The sequence below is a fragment of the Leptonychotes weddellii genome, chromosome 5, assembly GCF_054177405.1.
Source record: "Leptonychotes weddellii isolate Sample4059 chromosome 5, ASM5417740v2, whole genome shotgun sequence".
NCBI classification, from domain to species: Eukaryota; Metazoa; Chordata; class Mammalia; order Carnivora; family Phocidae; genus Leptonychotes; species Leptonychotes weddellii.
This window is the reverse complement of record NC_138373.1, coordinates 34,677,764-34,700,174: the sequence shown is the minus strand read 5'-3', so window position 1 is coordinate 34,700,174 and position 22,411 is coordinate 34,677,764. Positions and strand designations below refer to the sequence as shown.

The 22,411-nt window shown below is 51.6% G+C and overlaps 1 protein-coding gene across 3 annotated transcripts in view; it reads right to left on the bottom strand.

Moving 5' to 3' along the window:
* Nucleotides 1-22,411, bottom strand: part of IFT140 (intraflagellar transport 140) — a 77,519-nt gene that overhangs the window by 33,295 nt on the left and 21,813 nt on the right. For all 3 annotated transcript variants that reach the window (XM_081820359.1, XM_081820361.1, XM_081820360.1), the window contains exons 11-19: nt 21,463-21,666; nt 21,275-21,347; nt 19,606-19,697; nt 13,448-13,575; nt 10,658-10,775; nt 8,463-8,593; nt 6,939-7,107; nt 4,991-5,122; nt 2,091-2,278 (exon numbers count right to left, since the gene is read on the bottom strand). In XM_081820359.1, the coding sequence (XP_081676485.1) occupies nt 2,091-2,278; nt 4,991-5,122; nt 6,939-7,107; nt 8,463-8,593; nt 10,658-10,775; nt 13,448-13,575; nt 19,606-19,697; nt 21,275-21,347; nt 21,463-21,666 (1,235 nt within the window). The remainder of the gene's footprint in view (nt 1-2,090; nt 2,279-4,990; nt 5,123-6,938; nt 7,108-8,462; nt 8,594-10,657; nt 10,776-13,447; nt 13,576-19,605; nt 19,698-21,274; nt 21,348-21,462; nt 21,667-22,411) is intronic.

Here is a 22,411-nt window from a genome sequence, read left to right as displayed (position 1 = left end):
CAGCCAGACGCTGGGTGGTCTACCGATGGCCTTTATGATACCACACCGATTCCAAACAACCCTGGTCCTAAATCTGGAAGAGGTGAATCAGCGCCACCTCCCCAGGCGGAACAGAAAACATCAAAGAGCTGCATCTGAGGGGTTCAAACCCGAGGCCGCCCCCAAGAACCCCAGACTGCCTGACCACATTTGTAAGGACAGTCTGCCACCCACACCCACCTGGAAGCTTCCTGGACCCTGCCCTGCCTGACCCTGCGCCACCTGGCGGCAGTGACTCCCACGAAACCGACACGGGGGCCCGTGGGCAGCATGCAAAGCTGGGGGCCGGCCCAGGCCCACTGGCTGCCTCCTCCACATGAGGCTGCCTCCCGCTAAGAAATGTTCAGCCTTGCTGCTTCCGACCTTCCAGAGAGTGTGGTGATCAGTGTGGAGTTTGTCTCCAGTCAGAACAAACAGTGGATTGGGGTTGGTGCTTTAAAAAACCATGCAATTGAGAATGACCTAAAAGCGTCTGTGGCCTGACCATTTACAATAAGCTCATCACACACTGTGGAAATAACAGATTACATCCAACACCAGAGCACTCAAGAAAACATTCAAATCTGACCCTCCTCCCTCAAAGCTTCTGTCCACAAAGGACTCCCCCCGACCCCGAATCACATGCTAAAAATAATAATCTCCTAAAAGAATAATGAAATATTTAAGATATATGACTTCACACTATTACATATGCGACTATGTAAGGGTACATGGAAGTATTCAAGTTGACCCTGTGGTCAGTCATGATCTGTGACTGCGTTTAAATGAAAAGTGACCAGAGGAAGGCTGGATTGTGCCATCTAGATTCTGGTTCATCCCCCCAAACTAAGAGCCCTCTTGTCCACACCCACAGCCAGTGTACAAAAGGCTCTTCCATCACAAACAAGGTTTGGCCTCACTATTTTAGAAATAAGTAAGGGACGAGGGCTTGTGTGCTATTTTTTTTTTTTTAAGATTTTATTTATTTATTTGACAGAGAGAGAGATATAACAAGAAAGGGAACACAAGCAGGGGAGTGGGAGAGGGAGAAGCAGGCTTCCCGTGGAGCAGGGAGCCCAGTGCGGGGCTCAATCCCAGGATACTGGGATCATGACCTGAGCCGAAGGCAGATGCTTAACGACTGAGCCACACAGACGTCCCTTGTGTGCTATTTTGCTTCTGTGTTACAGAAAACTTTGCGGCCAATGAGGGGGCGTTCCGTGGCAGGGCAGGAGGGGCATCTGTTCTAGGTGACTTAATTTTTCGTCTTTTTTCCCATTTTAGTTTCATTCTGCAATAATTTTTCTATTCTTTGGAGATGAAAATTTGTCAAATGCTCTTGAGAAGAATTACTGAATTCTCTCAGGAATGGAGAGGAGGCTGCTTGTAGACAGCCCTTGAGTAAGAATTTCGTTTAGAAAAGGGGCATCTGGGCGGCGCAGTCAGTTGAGCTCTGACTCTTGGTTTTGGCTCAGGTCGTGATCTCCAGGGTCCTGGGATCGAGACCCACATCGGGCTCCCTGCTCAGCGGGGAGCCTGCTTCTCCCTCTCCCACTCCCCCTGCTCGTTCTCTCTCTCTCATAAATAAAATCTTTAAAAAATTTCTTTTAGAAAAAAATTTCTTTAGAACAATATTAATTGCATTTTCACTATACTGTTTTGAGTGTTTGTTATTCAAACCTTCCTGTTAGTAGCAATTATTCCCAGAGGAACAGTTATTACAAATATTTAGCAACTGCACAACTTTCGAGGAGGAAGAACATGGAATGGCTGACAATAAATCAAGCTAGTAGCAGCCCAGGAGTCCTGCAGAGGAGAGCCAGGCTCGCCTGCTCTGCGCGCCCCACCGTGCGGCCACAACACGGCTCCTGGGTGACACAGCATGCCAGTGGGATCCTGCGTCCCCAAGCGCGGCGGCATTTCCGCGGGTGACAAACCATGAAATACAGCACGACATGGTCACAGAAGAGTTACTGATTCTCAGAAGCTCACTTAGAAGGGGAGAGAGACCTAAAGAAAGACCCCGAGAGCCGTGCATATCCCTTTGACACCGCAGGGAGCAGAGTCCTCACCTTTTGATGAGTTTGATAGATTTGAAAGCTTCATCCATGTCTCCGATGGTAACGAAGAAGCTGAAGTGAAGCATGGCATCCCGAGTGGGCTTATCGCAGTCCTCTAGCCCGACGAAGTCTCGCAGGGGTCTCCTGCCCACGCACGGGCACCCTGAGTCCACCTGGTCTTCTCCGTCTGCTTCTCCTGGCTGAATGACAAGGCCACCATTGGCTGTCAGCTCACGTAAAGTGAACGCCTACGCTAAGTCCCTGCCTTGAGAGCTGGTCAGTGTTGGGTCTGTCTGCAAGCAGGCATGGACGCCCAGCAACAGACCCTGCCAAATGCAGCATGAGTTTGTGGGCATCCAAGGTCATCGGAGCTGTTCACTAAAGCCACCTTCTCAACAGTTATGAAATGACTATGCAGACGTCTGCTTCCCAGGTCTGTTCTGCAGACTAGGAAGAGTTTTCATGACCCACACGGACGTGCTCACAGGCACAGAGTCTTAAAATTAAGTGACGCCAAAACGATTTCAGGTAGAAGTTTCCAAAACAATAGCTTGGATTAGTAGTATGCCAGAGAAGGAGGAAGCCTCCACTCTGTAGCCTGTGGTGAGAAGCACAGGACTGGGGATTGGCATCTGGGGTGGGGGCAGGGGCGGTTGGGTGGGGCTGAGGCCCTAATCTGTGGGACCTCACGCTGTTTCTGGGTGGACGGTGTCAGGACTGAGTTGATCATGTTGAGCCCAGAGCTGTAGACAGAAGTGTTAAGTCACTATGTTGTACACCTGAAGCTAATACAACATCAGACGTCAACTGCACTTCAGTAATAAAAGAATTGAATTGAATTGTCAGGCACCCAAATGGTACCTGAGTGATAGCTGAGACTTGCATGGTGCTGTGGGGGAAACCCCTCACCACGGTGGAAGTGGGCCCAGGAATCCCGATCTCATCCTCGCTGCTGCTGTATGACCCCTGCCTCTATCTCAGTTCCCAGCAGCCCCTATCTCACTGCTCCCTCTGCCATTCACCTGCAGTCCCCAACTTTAGGGGGCACTTGACCTGGGCCTTAAAACACGGGTAGGATTTGTCAGACCCAGGTGTGGATGGCAAGACCCTTCCAGGCACAGAGCAGAGCATAAGCAAAGGACCGGGGCAGCCCACCGTCTAGGTGGCTTGAATTCAGGGCTCATGGATGAGCACAGGCTGGGTCATGTCAGGAGGCTGAATGCTACAGAGTTTGCACTGAGTGAGAACAGAAAATGTGTGCACAAAGCACAAGGCAGAGGCCTGACCTCCAACAGGTTGGCCATGCTGGATGGCCATGTGGATCTGATGCTGAGTTCTGATCAGAACCTGGCCCACTGTGGTCACACTTGGGAATTCTCACACAAACAGGAGAGCCTGTGGGTCACCTGCCACATGAACTCGCTGCTGCCCTCGATTTGGAGCCTCATCTCTGTTCCGAGAGGAGGACACCGAGCTGGGGACCTTGGGGGGTCAGACTCGCATCCACACCCTCAAGTGTGCAGGTGGAGAACCTCCAGACACTGGGCTGAAGGCCTGGAATACAGGTCAGTAATCTGAAGAAGGGCAGCTTTTAAAAAAACACAATGCTTCACAGCTATTTGTTACAAGCACTTCAGAGGTTGAATTGATAAGACTTCCTATGTTACCAATCCAGGTAAACAAACTCCTTCCTGCATCACAAACATCAGGTGACGGGCTGCTCACCAGGATGAGGGCTCTACGGAGTGACATGGGCATGCTGCTCCCACCCAGGGGCTGCCGTGGCATCAGGCTCCCTAACAAACCTGCTAACTGAGGCATGCAAGCAGAAAGGACGAGCATGCGGACAAGTGCAGCTTAGAATAAATTAAAACAGAGCCTGGGAACATGGCAAAGTCTGGGGTATAGATGGTAAGTGGGGAGTGGCACTCACAGCGGCACTGCATGTGTCTCCTCTCTGGGACCAGGGGGAGGGTGGGCGTGTGGACACAGAAAGGAGGGCAAAGAGGAGGCCCATCAGCGTATGCAGTGAACCACAGCCCGTGATGGGAAAGTCGTGGGGAAACTCCATAGACAGGACCTTAAACGCCTTCACAACTTTTTGAGTTCTCACCTCGAGGAGAAATGAAAATGCCCAAGGAGCACTAAGTAGGAATGAGGTCCAGAAACAGCGTTTCGGCACTGACAGTTTACAACGAGGGAAGGAAGGAAGGCTGTGTGGACAGAGCCGCCCGCAGCACCACGTAGCCTCGCCGCGGGATGCTTACAGATCAAGGGGCCGTGGCGACGAGGAGGCCAAGCCCAGCGAAGGCAAAGAATTTATTATCCAAAAGAACCGAGGGGCGCCTGGGTGGCTCAGTCGTTAAGCGTCTGCCTTTGGCTCAGGTCATGATCCCAGGGTCCTGGGACTGAGCCCCGCATTGGGCTCTCTGCTCGGCAGGAAGCCTGCTTCTCCCTCCCCCCTCCCCCTGCTTGTGTTCCCTCTCTCGCTATGTCTCTGTCAAATAAATAAATAAAATCTTTAAAACACACACACACACAAAGAACGGAGCTGGGAGTGTGCACCTGTGTGCTGCAAACCACCCCATCTGTCAACACTAAACAAGCACAGGGGGCCACCTCTGGGGCTGGGACTGTGTGGGTCTGCATCGTCTTTGGCCCCTGAGCCCAGGGATCCTGGACACTCCACCTCAGCACTACTCTGTCTTGATAGCAAAGCCAAGTCCTGTAAGTTTCCTGACCTGGAAACCTCATAACTACTGGAGTTTCAGGAAACACATGAGAGCAGATGGCTTGCCTCGCTTAACAAGGGGGAGCCGTGGCACCCTGGAGGCTCCGGGAGACCCCACAGACCCCTGCCCAACAGGGGAGGAGAACCCGAGAACACGGCCCTGTGCTCGTGGGGCTCCCACCTTTCTGATGAAGTAATAATGAGGCACTTCGATCCCCAGAAGATTCTGGTAGGCGGGAGGCCGGGGGAAGCTGTCCTGGAGCAAGAAGCCGTGCTCTTCCGTGACGAAGAAGGACAGAATCACCACGTCTGTCTGCGAGAGAGGGGAAACAGCGCTGTTTCTAGTTCGGCGATACGATTTTCTATTTGGCATCTAATCCCCATTTTCATGGTCAGGATGTTCACACACAACAGAGAAGAAAGGATGAACACGTGAACAGTCTTACAGATAACCCACCTCCCCCTTCTGGAAGGATGAGCCTCATGCAGTCTGAGGGCTGCTAGACCCTTCTCATGGATGGATTTTCTTGCAGCAAAAGCTAATCCTTCCCATCCTGGTTGGTGACTGAAACTAAAGAACCCTTGTGTTTTAAAGTTTTTCTGTTCAGTTCCTTGACTCTGATATAAAAATCAACAATAGGGACACCTGGGTGGCTCAGTCGTTGAGCGTCTGCCTTTGGCTCAGGTCATGATCCCAGGGTCCTGGGATCGAGCCCCACATCGGGCTCCCTGCTCGGTGGGAAGCCTGCTTCTCCGTCTCCTGCTCCCCCTGCTTGTGTTCTCTCTCTCGCTGTGTCTCTCTCTGTCAAATAAGTAAGTAAAATCTTTAAAAAAATAAAAATAAAAATCCATAATAGCAGAGGAGTGCCTGGGTGGCTCAGTCAGTTGAGCGTCTGACTGTTGATTTCGGCTCAGGTCATGATCCCAGGGTCATGAGACAGAGCCCTGCATGGGGCTCTGCACTCAGCAGGGAGTCTGCTTGAGATCCTCTCTCCCTCTCCCTGCTCACATGCTCACTCTCTCTAAAAATAAATAAATAAATCTCCTAAAAAATTAACAATAGCAGAAAGATTTTCTCCTCTGCTTTCAAGAGAGAAGGGACACAGAGCCAAGAGGCCGGGTGCTCTGCTGGGTCCTGCGTGTACGATTTGGAGAACCAGCACCGTCCGCAGCACCTTCTGAACGGGAACAGCAGGAGGTCGAAGACACCAGAGCCTCTCCTTGGTTGTGTGAATTCCTGCAATTTCATATCATCTTCACAAGAGCCCTAAAGAGGTATCTGATCGGAGTGCCGGGAAGTGCCTTTCACTGGGGATCAGCACGCGCCCTCCTCGCTTGCCTGGGGTCGTCACCCTCTACCGTGAGACAACTCTGCGCATGGCTGCTTCTCACTCCTAGTCACAGAGATGCTGCCTCTGTGCATTTTACCACTCAGTGTTTCAGAGCCAAGGACTGGATCTGCTTCTCAAAGTCTCGGGGCGTGGACACTGACTGCTGATAATCTTGGGGCCCCCACTCTCACCACCCTGGGAGGGAACTTCCTTTGGCAGGGATACAAGTCCGCTAGTGTTGGCAGGCTGGCTGCCCCTGCTGACTTACTGGGAACCTATCATAGATGGGGAGGCACAGCCAACCACTGGCTTTCGCAGGGAGCGCCAGACGTTCCGACAGCACGTTTGGAAAGTGTTGGAGTCCTGGACCCTACTGCGGGGAGGAATGCCCTACAGAGCCAGGGAGTCTGGTCAGGGTGGAGGGCAGGGACCAGGCAAGGAGGCCAATGCAGTGGGAATCGGCCTGTTGGAGGGAAGAGCAAGAAGTCGGCTGACTCAGCCCCAGGACACGCCCCCACCATGGCTTAGCTCCATTAACTGTTTCGGTAGCAGGCTCTGCTCTGGAGAGAAATACACAGTACTTGATGTAACAGGAAAACTGAAATAGGACAGTCTGAGTGAGACCAGACAAAGAAGTCTGTGCCAACCCTGAGGGGAGACGCAGGCCACACATCCTTGACGTGGCACTCTGCTCCACGGGCACCAACTTCCCTCTAACTTCCCCATAAACCACATCAGGAGATTGCGAACCTGCCGAGCCCCCCGTGACTAGATACAAACGCAGTGCGGCCATGGTACCGTGGGGCCTTGGCTGTCCTCGGTGGGCGGCTTCTTGTCCCCAGGCTGCAGCTGGGCTCCTGGCGCCTCCCGCACGGCCTCGCACACGAACAGCCTGGGCTCGCTCTGGTCCCAGAAATGGTTCACGGGAATGAGATCCATCAGTCTCTCATCCACAAAGGCGTGGCTCCTGAAAGAGAAGGCCCGTCCTGAGTCCTGAGAACTGAGAGGAGCATCTGGGTTCGCAGCCTCTGGAAACGCGTGCCAGGGACCTGGGTGAGCATCAGCAGGCTGGTGGGCACTGCTTAGGCTGCTGGCTTCGGAGCCCCTCCCCACAGCATGGTGCACCCAGCCTGCCTGAGGTGACTCTCAGATTGAAGCAAGTTGGTGAAAGAGGCCCAGTGTAGTCTTGTTGGAGAACATGTGATGCTTTGGCTCTGAAGACTCCATGGAGGGCTCTTGCCAGGACCAGTGGGTGGACCGTGCATCCTGCCAGGATGATGTGTGTGTTATGCTGCCGACAGACAAGCTGGGTCCGGAGGCAAAGGAAGGGTCAGATCTCAGAAGAGGACAGGTGCCCGAGGGGAGGCTGTGCACTGTCCCACCACCACCGGAGAAGTGATAGGCTGGGCTCCATGTGGCTCAGAGGTGGAGGGTGGAGGGAAAGCGTGAGTCTAAGACACAGTTCAAACAAGGAAAATGGGATGAGTCACAGACGGGGGGACTAAGGGAAAGGTTAGCTGTGAGGTTTCAGACCAGGCAACCAGGGTGGAAGAGCAACCAGGGTAGACAAGACCAGTTTCTGGAGAATGAGGCTCAGGTGATGGCAAGAAATTCCAGTGGACATTTGGAGCCAGATCAGCAGAACAAGGCTGCGGAGAAGTGAGGGTGGGTGTGTTCAGGTGGGACCACCAGCAGTGGCCAGTTAAGCCACCAGGGGAAAGAAGGTTCTGGAAAAGGCTTTGAGCTGGGTAGGGAGGTGGGGGCTGTAAGACCAAAGGAACAGACTCCGGCAAGGCCAGCCATGGGCTCTGCAGCCGTGGGCTCTGCCGCTGTGCACTCGGTGCAGGTGCTGGCTGCAGCATCCCCCCCGAGTCCTGAGCAGCGCCCGTGGCCCTCAGGCGTCACCTCCTGCAGAATCAAATATGAGTCCTTGGCAGAGCAGGAGCTACAAACACGAACTCCCTGACAGCGACCATTATTTCTCTAGAAAGACAATGTTGACCCGTGCAGACGCCCTCCCTTTCCAGGCGCTGACAGAGCTGAGTGACCACCACACTCACCCTGAGATTCAGCCATCGTGCGGCCCTGGTCGCCACTGCCCTTCCAGAAGCCCGGTTCTGCCAGGTAATTCCAGGGCCTCAGAGGCTCAAGTCCATCCTAACTGCCCGGGCGTTTTGGCCCTCCTGCCTGTTCTGAGCACTGGTAACTACTGAGATCCCTGAGGTCTGAAGTGTAACTCAGCGGCCTGCCTGAAAGCTGACCATTAACTGAGTATCAGTGTCAGTATTTTTTCAATGAAATCCTCCCAAACCACAGTCTTACTTCTTGGTCTCTTGGCCATTAAAGGGCAATGTCTCCCTCTGATCAATCTGCCCCGTCTTGAAGTCAAGGATGGTTACCGTGTCCATTTCCACATCGTAGAAGCAGATTTTGGAATCAGGGCTGTTGTCCGCCTGGGGGAAGAGAAAATGGAGCTCACGGTACCGCCTGGCTGACACGCCAAAGGTTTGAGAACAAGTGTCTGGTGTCCACGACCCGCCAGCCAATCTGGCCTTCCTAAGTGGACATCGATTCACTTTCATCCCACTGAGACCACAGCTCAAGCACTACTTTATAATTTCCAAGCACTGAAAACAAGTTCTAAAACGTCGTGAAGGCCCGACTCTAGCTGTCCAGCTGTGGCCAGTGCTGATCTGAGTGATGTCATCCTCGCTGAGGGGGACTGACCACAGACACAGCAGGGAGTCCAGGTCCCAACAAACCAGCTCGGCTGCTGGGGCAACAAATACCAGAAATTCAGGGAGACTGTTCCAGGCTTTATTCTAAGAGACGGTGGAAAGCTAAGGGGACCTGAGTACTTAAGAAAGGCCAAGAAGTGAATTTGTCAACATTTTAGACAGAAGATACTGTAAGCTTAACAGCAGCAGAAGGATCACAAAATCAACAGGTTTGGGTACCTATGAATATGCTTCTAATCTCCGGGAACACCATTAGCAAAATGAAAGACAAACAATAGACCGGAGACACGTCAGCAACACTCAAGGCCCCAGCCTCCTGCCCCAGAGAATCCAGACTCTCCTTTCCAAAGCACACTCCCCACCCCCAGGGGAGTGCCGGCAGGGCTGGAGGGGAGGATGGGCAGCTGATTTTCACTGCAAGCTCTCTTGTGCTACCTGAATGTCTTCTTTTTGTCATTTTTTCTTTTACCATGGGCAAGAATTCCTGATGCAAGGAGAGGCATTCTCGTCCTTCACTGTCACTGCGTGCTGGAGAAGCGGGTCTCCAGGGCCACTCGTCACTGCGCCGTCCCCACTCTTGCATTCACCCCCAGCACCATGGAGATGGTGCTACATCCCAGGATGCTCTCCCCCTCTCCCCCACTGCACGCCCCGTTTCTGGTCCTGTGCACGCGTGTTCTGGCACCGCCCTCCAGCTGCCTGGATCAGTGACCCTGGACCGCCCATCCTCCCCACGTCCTGTCCCAGTGCTCAGGCTGGCAGGACTACTCTTATCGTTCCAAGATCCCCATTTCCAGCCAGACTCCCCTTCTGAGACTCAGGCTTGTCTTTACAGGCCCACTTACTGCTTTGAGATGCCTCAAACTCAACATTGAAACAGGACGCCACATCATCCCCGCAAAGCTCCTCACCAGGTTTCCCTTTCCACCTCCACACTGCTTTGAGGGGTAGAAGCGTCCTTGCACACATCAGCCAACCCCAACCCCCAGGACAGCTGCAGTGGGCACCACCACTGAGAAGCAATCCTAGAAAGAGACGACATTATGCACCTAGGCTGGTGCCTGTGTGATGGCCCACTGACCGTGCCAGCCTCGGCCTCGCCCCTCTGCCACAGAGAGCGGACCCTTGGCCAGGCCAGGCTGTGCCACCTGCTCGCACTCTCAGTGCCTCTGCTGGTGCCCCCCCGCTGCACGCTTGCCTGGCGGGTTCACAGCTCCTCGGGAAGCCTCCCGACCGGCGGCTTGCCTGGCACCACGTGGCACAGTTTGACTCATTCTTAGATGGATGTCTGTTCATCCACAGGGAGGGGCTGAGCTCTCCTGTTTAACCACTGGCCTGTGCCCACAGTGCCCAGAGAAGCACCTGGTTCATGGAAGGCAATCGGTAACAAGGCTGTGGATGAATGGATTCACGAGCAAACACCCATGGGAGGCAGGGCCCACTGCCTGAAGAGCGGGACAGACATGCGCATGTCAGTGCCCTTCAGAACCTACCCTCTAGCTGTCATCACGCCTTTAGTTCTCTAAGCTAGAGCTCAGAGGTCCTTGCAACCCCCTCGAGCCAACAGAGCACAGCTGGCTGATGAAAAGGGATAGAAAAGAGAAGAGCTACAGAGCCCTGCAGAGGAAGAACTGCGGTTTCAGAGGAATTAGGGACTGGGGACACGTGGGGGCTCAGGCCTCGTGGCAGAAGGAGAGGTGGGGCCGCAGAGCTGTGTGCGAAGATGGGCACAGCCCGAGGACGCCGGTCCTGGGAGAGCAGCCGCTGACTTCCACCCACCTTGCTGAGGAGGATGCTGATCTTGCTGCCACTGGCGTTACACCTGAGGGAGGCCATGCCCGCTGCGCCCGGGATCAGCGAGGCCAGGTTCTTGTCGCTGCAGTGCACTTTCGCCTCTCTGCAGGGGGGACACAAGGGTCTCAGGGCAAAGCACAAGCCCAGCCCTCGGCCATTCACCCTCCCCGCATGCGGGCAGCTCACAGTCCAGGACCGGCTCTCTGAGGGACTGCAAACCTTCATCCACGAAACTCGGGGCTCCTCAAAGGCCCAAGGGTGCTCACTCTGAGGGTCTGGGCACCCAGGAGAGGGGCCAGCTTAGAATCCAGGGCTAGCTTAAACTTTTAAAGTTTTTAAATTGAGGGGCGCCTGGGTGGCTCAGTCATTTAAGCGTCTGCCTTTGGCTCAGGTCATGATCTCAGGGTCCCAGAAATCAAGCCCCGCATCGGGCTCCCTGCTCCACGGAGAGTCTGGTTCTCCCTCTGCCTCTCCTCCTGCTTGAGCTCTCTTTCTCTCTCTCAATCAAATAAATAAAATCTTTAAAAAATAATAAAATAAAGTTTTTAAATTGAGATATAATTGACAATAACAACGTATTACTTTCAGGTGTAAACAAAATGATTCAAGATTTTTCTGGGTGAATTTTTAAAGTTCCTAGGTTTACTGAGCCAATATGAGTATGTATTCCCCCTACTCTTCTGACACAAGAAGCAGCCGCTCTGCACCCAGCTTCCCTCGGTTCGTCCTGCCAGAACGGGCTTTTGTCACACTTGCTACACCTGCGGAGAAACAAAACTGCAGGTAAGCAGCCCCCACTTAGCTGGTTCTGGCTTGTTGCTGCTGCTACGAGAAGTACTGGGTGGGAAGCAGTGGCTCATCCGATTGTTCTCACTGAATTCCCATTTCCTCCGTGTTTCCCTAACATCCTCTGTCCCAGGAGCCCTCCAGGCCTCACGTGACATTTCATGGTCCCCTCTCCTTCAGCTCCTCTGGGCTGGGACAGTTGCTCAGACTCCAGGCTCATGTGTGCATCTCCTGCCTCAGTCCTAGAATTTCTCCAAGGAGCCTGGTCCTTCCGATGGAGAATGCTGTGGAAACCCGCATCCAGGTGCCAGGCATGCTTGCTGCCTCTTGGCCGCCGCACAGAGCCAGGACACACATGTGGACTAACTGCCAGATGTACGTGTATCTGACCCGGCTGTGTCTGTATTAAGCTAAACATGACTTCCACTCAACCTATCACCATGCGGCTCCTCTCGCCTCATCCCCCTGCTTATCTGTCACCTCCTCCCAACAGAGAAGTCCCAGCTCCCAAAACCTGCATCGGCTACTCAGTCCTTCACTTCTGCATGCCTGAGTGCCGGTGGGGGCCGGTCACCCCATGCCCTGTGTGGGGGAGCTCCATGGACTGCAGGGCAGCACCGTATGCGGTCCCCCAGCCAAGTGTCAACAACGCCGCCGATCCCCAAAGGGCTGGGGTCAGCACCGCCTCTCCAGGGAGGCTGTTTCACACATTTCTAGCACACTTAGATTGTTCTCCCACATTCCATATTCCATCCTGGGATCCGCTAAAAGATTTTTAAAATTTGCATACTTTTTAGGCTCACTTTGTGCTATAAAGTTCTACGGGCCCTGACAACTACAGTGCCTTGTATCCACCAAATAGAAAATTTTACCACCTAAAAACTGCCCTGCTCTATGTGCTCAACTATACTCCTGTTTGCTCCCTCCCCCAGTATACAAAGATTAAGAATTTATGCCAAGGGGCGCCTGGGGGGCTTAGTCGGTTGAGTGTCCAACTCTTGATTTCAGCTCAGGTCACGACCTCAGGATCCTGAGACTGAGCCCCGTGTAGGGCTCCATAATCAGCGTGGAATCTGCTTGGGATTTACTCTCTCCCTCGCCCTCTGCCCCTCCCCCCATTTGCTCCCTCACTCTTTCTCCAATAAATAAATAAATATTTTTTAAAAAGGATTTATGCCAAAACATAAGGTGTTACAAAAAATTTAGTAGAATGAAAAAAACTCAGTGGAATGAAACGGGAACATGAACAGGTTTCCAGCTCCTAACCATTTTCTACACACCACTTTGTCTCCTAATTTTTTTTTTAATATTTTATTTATTTATTTGACAGAGAGAGACAGAGTGAGAGAGGGAACACAAGCAGGGGGAGTGGGAGAAGCACGCTTCCCGCTGAGCAGGGAGCCCGATGCGGGGCTTGATCCCAGGACCCTGGGATCATGACCTGAGCTGAAAGCAGATGCTTAACGACTGAGCCAGCCAGGTGTCCTGTCCTGACTAATTTTTAAAATGTGCACAGGCATCCCTCATTTAGTACACGTCCAAGATACTGTGTTTTTTAACAAACTGAAGGTCTGTGGCTACCTGCGTTGAGCAAGTCAATCAGCGCCATTTCTCCAGCAGCATTTGCTCACTTGGTGTCTGTCACATTTTGGTAATTTTTGCATTATCTCAAACCTTTTTATTATTGTTCTATTTGTTACAGTGACCTGTGATCAGTGCTTACAATGTGCTGGAAGTTCACATGATGGTTACCACTGTTTAACAAAAAAGGAATTTTTAATTAAGGCATGGACATTTTTTTTGGACACAATGTTACTGTATATTTAATAGACTATAGGAGAGTAAAAACATGAGTTTTGTATGTACTGGGAAACCAAAAAATTCATGTGACTCATTTTATTGTGATATCTGCTTTACCAAAGTGGTCTGAAACTGAACCCACAGTATCTCCAAGGTAGGCCTGCACTTTTATTTAGACAAAAATTGTACCTTCGGGAAAGATCAAAGCTTTTGAAATGAGCCAGGTCTGTCCCCACAACCAGGAAATTTCCACAGACGTCGAGGAAGCATGGGCTCCCCTCTGCCTCGGAGAACAGTAAGAGCTGTTTCACAGTCCCCTGAGGAAAAGGAAAGAATTAGGATTAAGGAAAGCAGCCTGTGCAGCCTTTCATTTCTGTTAATGAATGTTACTCAAAGGTAACCTTGTACACACTAAGCTGACACTCAGTGTTTACTGATGGGCCAGTGTAACCAGCACCTTGCAGATTCTAATGCTACATGGGGCAGATTAGGGGTTTCTGGTACTCACAACTGCTAAAACCCTGGGAATTTCTCAGGATAAGGGCCACAGAGGTGTCTTCTGTTCTGTTACTGAAGGGGACTTTTGGTCTCCGCCCAAGGGCGGGGTGGGCTGCCAGGACGACCAACCAGTGATCAGAGGGTTCAACTTTCAGTCCCACCCCAACCGCCAGGGAGGGGACAACGCCCCCCAGGTTGAATCAATCACCAATGGCCAATGACTTAGTCAATCATGACAATGCAATGAAGCTCATAAAAACCCAAAAGGACTGGGTTCAGAGAGCTTCCAGGTAGCTGACCACCTGGAGGTGTTGTGGGGAATGGCGCCTAGAGAGGACTCTGTGCCTTCCCCAGACCTCGCCCTGTGCATCTCCTCATCTGGCTGTTGATTCTTCCCTGAGCAATGTGATCCACTCCAGCTGACTGGAAGAGCCCAAGGAGGACGGACCCTCCACTGTGCAGCCTGTGGTCAGAAGCACAGGACTGGGGACTGGCCTCTGGGGTGGGGGTGGCGGCGATCGGGTGGGGCTGAGCCCCTCACTTGTGGGGCTGACGCGCTCTCTGGGTGGACGGTGTCACAACTGAGGGGAATTCTGGGCACCCTGTGGTATCTGAGGAGCCTCACCCCCCACCACGCTGGAACCAGCTCTGGGAACTTAGAAGATTCCCTCTGTAACTACCTGCCATTCACCTGCTCACCACCCCCCAACCATGGCCTCTTCCTCCCCTCTGCTCTGGCCTCAGCTGGGCAGCTGGGGCTCCAGGTCTCCAGACCTTACTGGTGGCCCTCCTACCTGACCTCACTGTTGGCCAGCTCCCCCAGGCTCTCCCACTACACAGACACAAAAGTAATCTTCTTGGAGAAAATAACACAAAACCAAGAAACAAGCCAGAATGCTTGTCACCATCACACCAGACTTCAAGACCCCCACTGTCTCTGAGGTAAGGGCCTTCAGTCCAGTCAGCAGGCCCTCCTGCCTCATTTCCCACTGTTTCTGCCTCCACCAGCGTCAGACACCAGCCCCTTCCTGAGCTCTGGCCCTGTAAACGAGCCCCCAACAGGGTGCCCGTCCCTCCTGCCCCAACGGAATAAAGCACGGGGATGAGCTCCCCCTTCCCGTGTGGAGAGAAGTCCAGTTAGAGAGCTGGAAGGGGCACAGCAGCCGTCTAGTGTCGTCTCCAAGGAGCAACAACAAGCGAAGCTTGTGTGTCTACGTCCTCAAGAGCTCCCTGCTGGGGAGAAGGGTCTGGAAACGCAGTCCAGGCTTCCAAATCCCAAGTTATTGTACGTTGCCATACACATGCTGGCATTATATTACTAGTTATCAGGGACCCATATTCCTTTTAGTTAAAATATTAACAAGAAGACTTAACTCCAGGCCATCTGTTGTCAGAGACCCTCAAGGCCAGCCACCCAGGACCCTCAGTCGCCATGTTTCCCAGCAGGCCATTCTCCCCTTCCCAGTATGCCCTTCACCCTTTCCTAGCAGTCTGTTCTTCCTTTCCTAGTATGTCTTTCCTGCTTTCTCAGCATGTTGACATTCCTGTGAAAATTAACGAAAAGAAACCTCATTTAAATGAACTACCACAGCCGGCAGGGGGCGCTCTCAGCCCTACCACTCCTGGTCAATTACAGAACCAACAGGAAGAGAGGCCCTTTGCAGATGGAGGAAGAAGAAGGAAGCAGGAAGCTTTCCTCCTACCCCGCAAGAGCCCAGCCAATGAGAAGCCCCCAACTTAGAACGCCCGGTTTACTCCAGTGGACTTTCAGTTTACAACAGCCCTCCCAACTTGCCACTCTCCTCCTTGGTTTTCCGGGCTTGCTTGGTTATTTGTCCCTATTGGATGAGCTTCTGTCCTCTTTATAAGCAAAGTCCTCAAATGATGCTGGCAGATCCCACAGTGCACACCCATCAAGATTAAAACAGATCCCTCAAAACCTCTCCCCAGAACAAAACCCTCTAAATACAGATGGCCTTCAAGATTACATAATAGATTACAAGGTTCAGGGCCTCATTATCCCCTGCACTAGACCCTGTAGCATCCCCATTTTACCTGTGAGAACAACCAGTGGCTGGGAACGGAGGTCTGTTGAGGACCTGTGAGCAGTAACTAACACTGTTGCCCCTCAGCACCCGATGTTCCCAACCTCCCACGCTACCAGCATTCATTCCATGCAAAACTTTCGCCACAGTGGACCTCTACAGTGCATTTTTAGTATTCCAGTTGATAAGGATAGCCAGGAGTGCCCCAGTGTTTCTCCGAGCATCCTTCTTTTCACAAACCTTAAAAGCCGATTTGGATGATACAAAGCTTTTTGCAGACTCTAGGTTGTGACAACATGTAGATGATTTGTTCTGCTCCCGCTGCTCAAACCTCTTCACAGGAGACAATATCCACCTGTTAAGACTTTTGCTCTTAAAGAGACAAAGTCTTCAAAGAAAATTTGCAGTTTGCTCAAACTCAGGTCCGATGCTTTGGGCATCTTATCTCAGAACAAGGACGACATCCAGATGCGGATGAAACTCCTCATGACTGCTGAACGCTGCTAGATCACCCTTGGACTCCCCAGGACCATTTACAGGACACCCCACTGCTCATTTTCATGGTTTACTGATGGTTCGTATTTAAAGGAAAAAAATGGTAAACATTGTGCTGGGTCTGCTATCGCAACTCCCCGTGAAGTCATCCAGGCTTCGATGTGTGAAGTGCCAGTGACCTCCGCCCAAAAGGCTGCTGCATGCCCATGCTGGAGCCTGTACCTCAGCCAGGGTAAAGCTGCAAATATTTATACTGACGATCAGTAGGCCTTTGGGGTAGCCCATGGTTTGGGGATGTTAAAGAATCAACAAGGTTTCCTTAGCTCCAATGGGAATAAAATTTAAGATGACTCCTATGTCCAAAAGTCTTTCTTTCATCTGAATTACTATCCAAATTCATGTGGTCTGAATTCACAACTTTATATGCTGTATTGAGAATGCATCTGGTTCCACACAGTTCCCTTGAAATAACAATACTGTTTTAAGACATCTTTGAAGTTTTGCTGTTTTGCAAAGAGTTCACCATCTATTGCTTCCTTTTAATATTTGCACTGGTTCTTTGCAAATGCACTAAGTTAGTTCTTTCAGTGTGCTCTTGAAGTCTCCACCATTCTGCTCTCATGGTTGCTTTAAGTGGAGATTTTAGGAGGCGTACACGACTCTGGGCTTGCTTTCACAGGGAGACCCTTTCTCGCCTACGTCAGAATAAGTGCCAATAAATATTTCAGTTGGCTACTTTCACACCTGGTTCTGGTCCATCATACAATTTGGCATTATCATGTTACTTACTGTTTTGTATCATTATTTTAAGGTTTGTATTTTGTTACCTCTTCAAACTTTTTAAAAATGATGTACCCAATAAGGAGACGCTCTCTAACTCTTATAACGTCGGAAAGATACAAGTTTTATGCTGGAGTACCTGAGATTTTTCTCTCTCCTGATCTTCGTTGTTACTCAAATGGGCCCTACATGGTTTGCATCAAGCAATGCACTTCGCCACCAAAGTAGGACATGACAACATGGAAAAGTCCTTCCTGGCACTGAGGAACACCACCACTAAATATGGAAAATGTGATTTGATCAGTGATGCTTTTAAATAAAGATCTTGATCAAGAAGAGGAAATGTGAAACTTAAGGAAACCTCATTTAGAAAATGGAGCCAGGAGGCCAGCAGGGGGCGCGCTCGGCACCACCATGCCGGTGGGTCGCTGACCCAACAGGCAGAGACCCACCATGCAAGTGGACAATATAGCTGGCTCTGGAACAACAGGGGTTGAGCTGCACTGTCCATTTACACACTTATACGCAGATTTTTTTTTTTTTTTTTTTGGATACAGTACTATAAAGGTGTTTTCTCTTCCCTGTGATTTTACTTTCTTTCCTCTGGTTTGCTTTATTGTCAGAATCCAGTACAGAATACATATGACATACACAATACATGTTGACCACCTGTGCTATTGGTAAAGATCCCACTCTCCAGATTTCTGGGGAGTCCAGTTATATGTGGATTTTTGATCGCATGGGGGGTCAGCATCCCTAGCCTCCAAGTTGTTCAAGGGTCACCTGCGCTATCCCAGCAGGAGGAAGGAAGGGTTCCTCCTCCCCCAGCAACAGCCCAGCCAATGAGCAGCCACCACACTTGCAGCTCCCAGCTTACTCCAATGGACGTTCTGTTTACAACAGCCTATCCGCCCCCACAGAAGCGCCTCCTGTCTGGGATCCTGCAGACTTGCTGTGGTTCTGCTGTAGATGCTTGTCCCAGACTGCAATTCTCTCCTATTCCCGGATAAACCCATTTTTGCTGGTAAAATAACTGGCAGTTTTATATTTAAGGTTACTAGCCCTTTCCCCACAGGTTGTTTGCCCCACGGCCCTTCAGCAGGACCTGCAGGTTGCCTTGCTCACAGAGCTGTGCCCTTCATGGGTCGTTAACATGGCCCTCCCGGCCTGGGCTGTATGTCTGCAGCAGATGTCCCCGACAAGTGTCGGCAGCAGCGGGCTCTGGCCTCCTTCCCTCCAGCTCCCCTCCCACCTCAAATAGGCTGAGGACCTCAAGGGGCCAGCAGCCTACCGCCCCCCCCCGCCGGCCCCCCTCACACCTTCTCCCAGGAGGCCGTTCCCCACATCAAGCCTCTACTCCAGGACCTCCCCCAGTGGCACTTCCCACCCACTGTGAGCCCCATCAGGAAGAACTCCACGGAAGCTGCTTCAGGAACTTTGGCAGGGAGGATGAGGAGCACGTGAGGTACAAGGACACCATGCATGCGTACGGCAGGCTCCAGAAACCGAACAGTGGATCCTAGCAAACAACTTGGAGACAGACAAAGCAGTCACACTAAGAGCTGAAACCAGGGCCGTGAAGGTTTTCCCGACCTTTACACAGAGCACTGCTGCATGTACTGGGTTGAGTGGTGGCCCCCAAAAGATACATCTACCTGGAAGTTGTAAATGTGACCTTATTTGGAAAAGAGGTCTTGGCAGATGTAATTAAGGATCTCAAGGGGAGACCATTCCAAATTAGGGTGGCCCTAAATCCAAAGACAAGTGTCCTTATGATACAGAAAACAAGAACCAGACACGAGGAGAAGGCCAGGTTAGGACAGAGGTGGAGATGGAGTGATGCATCTACAAGCCAAGGCATCCCGGAGCCACCAGAGGCTGGAAAGCATGGGATTGATGCTCCCTCAGAACCTCAGAAGGAGCCAACCCTGCCCATACCTGGATTTCAGACTTTTTATCTCCTAAACTGCGAGAAATTAAAGTTCTATTGCTTTAAGCCACCGCATCTGTGGTACTTTATTATGGCAGGCTCAGGAAACTATCACACCCCATCAGCCCCCCGGTTCCTGCAGGCATCAGGGATGCTGGCAGGTAGGGGCCTCCTACTCCTTGCCACCAGGGGGAACGAGGCTGTGTTCGAGCTTGTCACCTGCAAGGCCCATGCTGCTCCCGTCCCGGACTCACCCTCAGACACATGCAGGGAAAGGCCTGTCCTGAACTGATGGGCAGTGAAGATGGACATTAACTCCAGCAAACATGGCCTCCCCTTTCCTAACCTGAGTGCTCAGGGTCCAGCGATCCAGTCCTCATCACTGCATGAGGCCCTGGTCCGCCTCCCGATCTCACAGGTGCCGGCAGTCAGTGCACCAGATAGCCCAGAATCCAGTGTGACGAGCAAGCACCTGGCGGGGGGACTGTGATCTGGCTGCTGAAGTCAGTAAGTGGCTCTGGCTCGATTTAGAGACTGCCTTTCAAACTGTTCTAGTGGCTTTCATCTCCAAGCCCACTCGCTCCAGAGCAGTGATTTACCTGCCACGTTCGAACTTGAACTCGGTTTGGCTCCACAGTGTACACGTTTTCCTCATGCATGGCTAACACCGGAGATTCACAAAGGAAGGTTCCTAGGATGAGAGAGGGACGTAATGCGGCAGCAGCCCATCTCTTCATAATGCTCAGACAGCGTCATGAGGGCTGTGTTTTCTGGCATCCTGTAGATGAAGAGAGCGAGGCCCTGAGGCGCAGGGACAGTGTGCAGGCCTGGGACTGGTGTAGGGACGTGGCCCCAGGCTCCCCGCCTCACTCACGAGCCGCCACCTCTCCCGTGTGACTAGCAGCGGGGCCACGGCGGCGCTGCATCTGTGGTCTGGGGCAGCACAAGTGTTTAGACGGGTGTCTGTTCCTCTTAGAGGGGGCTCTAGAGGCCACAAGCCTTAGTCTCTGTCTCTAGACGGGTTCTTATCTAGCCAGAGATGATCACACACAATAGGAAACACTTCAGCACCTGCTGTGCTGTCCTACGGAGGGGATAAGAAGTTCATCCTTGGCCTGGGGGGTCCACACTGGAGGAGATGACATTAATTATAGGCATAATATAAGGCAGAGCAGGAAAAGTGTGACAAGAAAAGTTTAGGCAATGACGTGTTAGAGGAGAAAAGGAGGGAGGGGAGAGGGGTGACCACCAGTAAAGAAACACCCCCAGGGAGGCGAGAGCTTCTCTGACAAACCCACGGGGGTAGCCCCCTGGAGCACACAATGACCGGTCCTGTGGGGTCAGCATGGGTGAATGGAAGAACTATACAGAAGGACTGCTGGCCAAGGGGGCTGTTAGAGTAGGCTGCACGTGACCCCTGGAGCTATCAGGTTCTGGTCCCTGGAACCTGTGAATGCTAGTATATGGCCAAAGTTGGGAAGGTCTTGAAATGGGGAGATTATCCTGGATTATTCAGGTGGGCTCTAAATGCAACCATAAGTGCCCCTATAAGAGGGAGGTAGATTTCAGACAGGAACAAGGTGACAATGGAGGTAGATGCTGGAACAATGCAACCCCGCCAAGGATGGCCAGCAGCCACCCAACACTGATAGAAGCGAGGAACAGACTTCCCAAAGCTCAGGAGGTGGAGTGGCCTGTTGATGCCTTGATTTGGCCCAGGCAACGTGAGTTTGGACTTCTGACCTCTAGAGCTGTGAGGCAGTAAATGTCTGTCTGGTTTGTGGTCACTGATCCAGCAGCCCCCGGCCACTCCCACAGGCATGTGCTGAAGAGTGAAGGTCATGGTGGCTCACTAGGACAGGAGGTGGAGGCTGACGGAGCACCTCTGACGATATGTCCTCAAATTTCCAGACAGAGGCTGGCCTTGGTCAAGATGCCATGGGGCTCACTGCTCTGCCTGGTCTGGAACAAGTTCAGAAGCTGGGTGTGTAGCAACCCCCTTCCCTGGCAAGCACTGTGGTGGTTTATACTCCTTTAGCCTTATTTTCTGGCTGTTTCATTGTCCTGGGCTTCTCAGCCACCTTGACCAGCCTCAGTAGGGTGATGCCCAGCGGCACAGGGCCAGAGCACAGGCATGATTGACATAAGGGGCTCCCGGTGGCCCTGTGCCAGCCCCCTGCCCACACCACAGGCACCAACACCCCCCTTAGATGGTCAGAAGATAAAGCAGGGTGTTGTGAGCCCCCTCCTAAGGGACAAGACTCCCACCTGCATTCCGTAACATGGTTCCAGAAGGCTCAAAGACCAGCACCTGTTTTCCATTCCAGACAGCAATGGCATCCTAAAAAGAATCATGGAAATTAAAAAGGAACCTGCCACTTGCACCCCTTACCACCCTGAATGACCCAAACCACTGGCCAGGTCTTTTGTCAACCCCAGGCCACCCTTGTAGTCACCTTGGTGGCGAACACCCCGCTGACATGCATGTCTGTGCGCAAGCTGTGCGTCACCCCCGTGGACAGGAAGGACACGCTGAGTAAGCTTGGGGACATCTGCACCACGGCCACTTGCTGGTGGAAGTGTGAGGACATGGCCTGCTCGCTGAGGATCACCACGGAGGTGATGTTGTTCACTGCCAGAAGGCTCTTCCGGGAACCCCACTTCATTCCATGCCAGAGACAGAGACAGAAGTGTGAACAAGGAGAAGGGAGGTGTAGGCAGGAAAGTGTGACACACACAAGGACTCACCAACCATTTTCCTAGCACTGCTTCTTCTCATTGTGTAAGCTGATATAAAAACTTGTAAGCATAAAATATGTACTTTATTGAAAATTTTAAAATACTGACACCCAAGTTGTAAAGCAATGGGTAGACGCTTATATGTCTGTTCTGACCAGTTGTTAATTTAGAGATGTTTATTTTTTATATATGAATAGCAAGTTGACATGATGTATTAAATTACCTGGCTCTCCCCTGGTGATGTGAAATACCACTTTCATAATTTCATATTAAACTTCCAAACCTATCTCAATCTGCTCTCCATTCCACTGATATGTTTATCCATTCCTGAGTAAGCATGTACTGTTTTAATTGCTATAGTTTTGAGATATATTCTGGTTTGTGATACAGAAATGTTCTGATTCTCTATACATTCTTTCCTCAGCCATGTGTCCTCCCAGAGGAGTTTATTTTGTTGAATTCTCCCAGAAAAAAAAAAGGTCATTATTTTTACTGGATGTACATGTAATCTGTGCATTTACTTGGGAAGAAATAACACTTATAACAATGAGGCTTCTCTTAAGGAACGTATGTATTTGTTACCATGTACTTGGTTTTTCTTTTACGTCCTTTAGGAAAATTAGTGTGGCTCTTCCTATTACTATAAATCTGAGAAAGTTTTTTTTT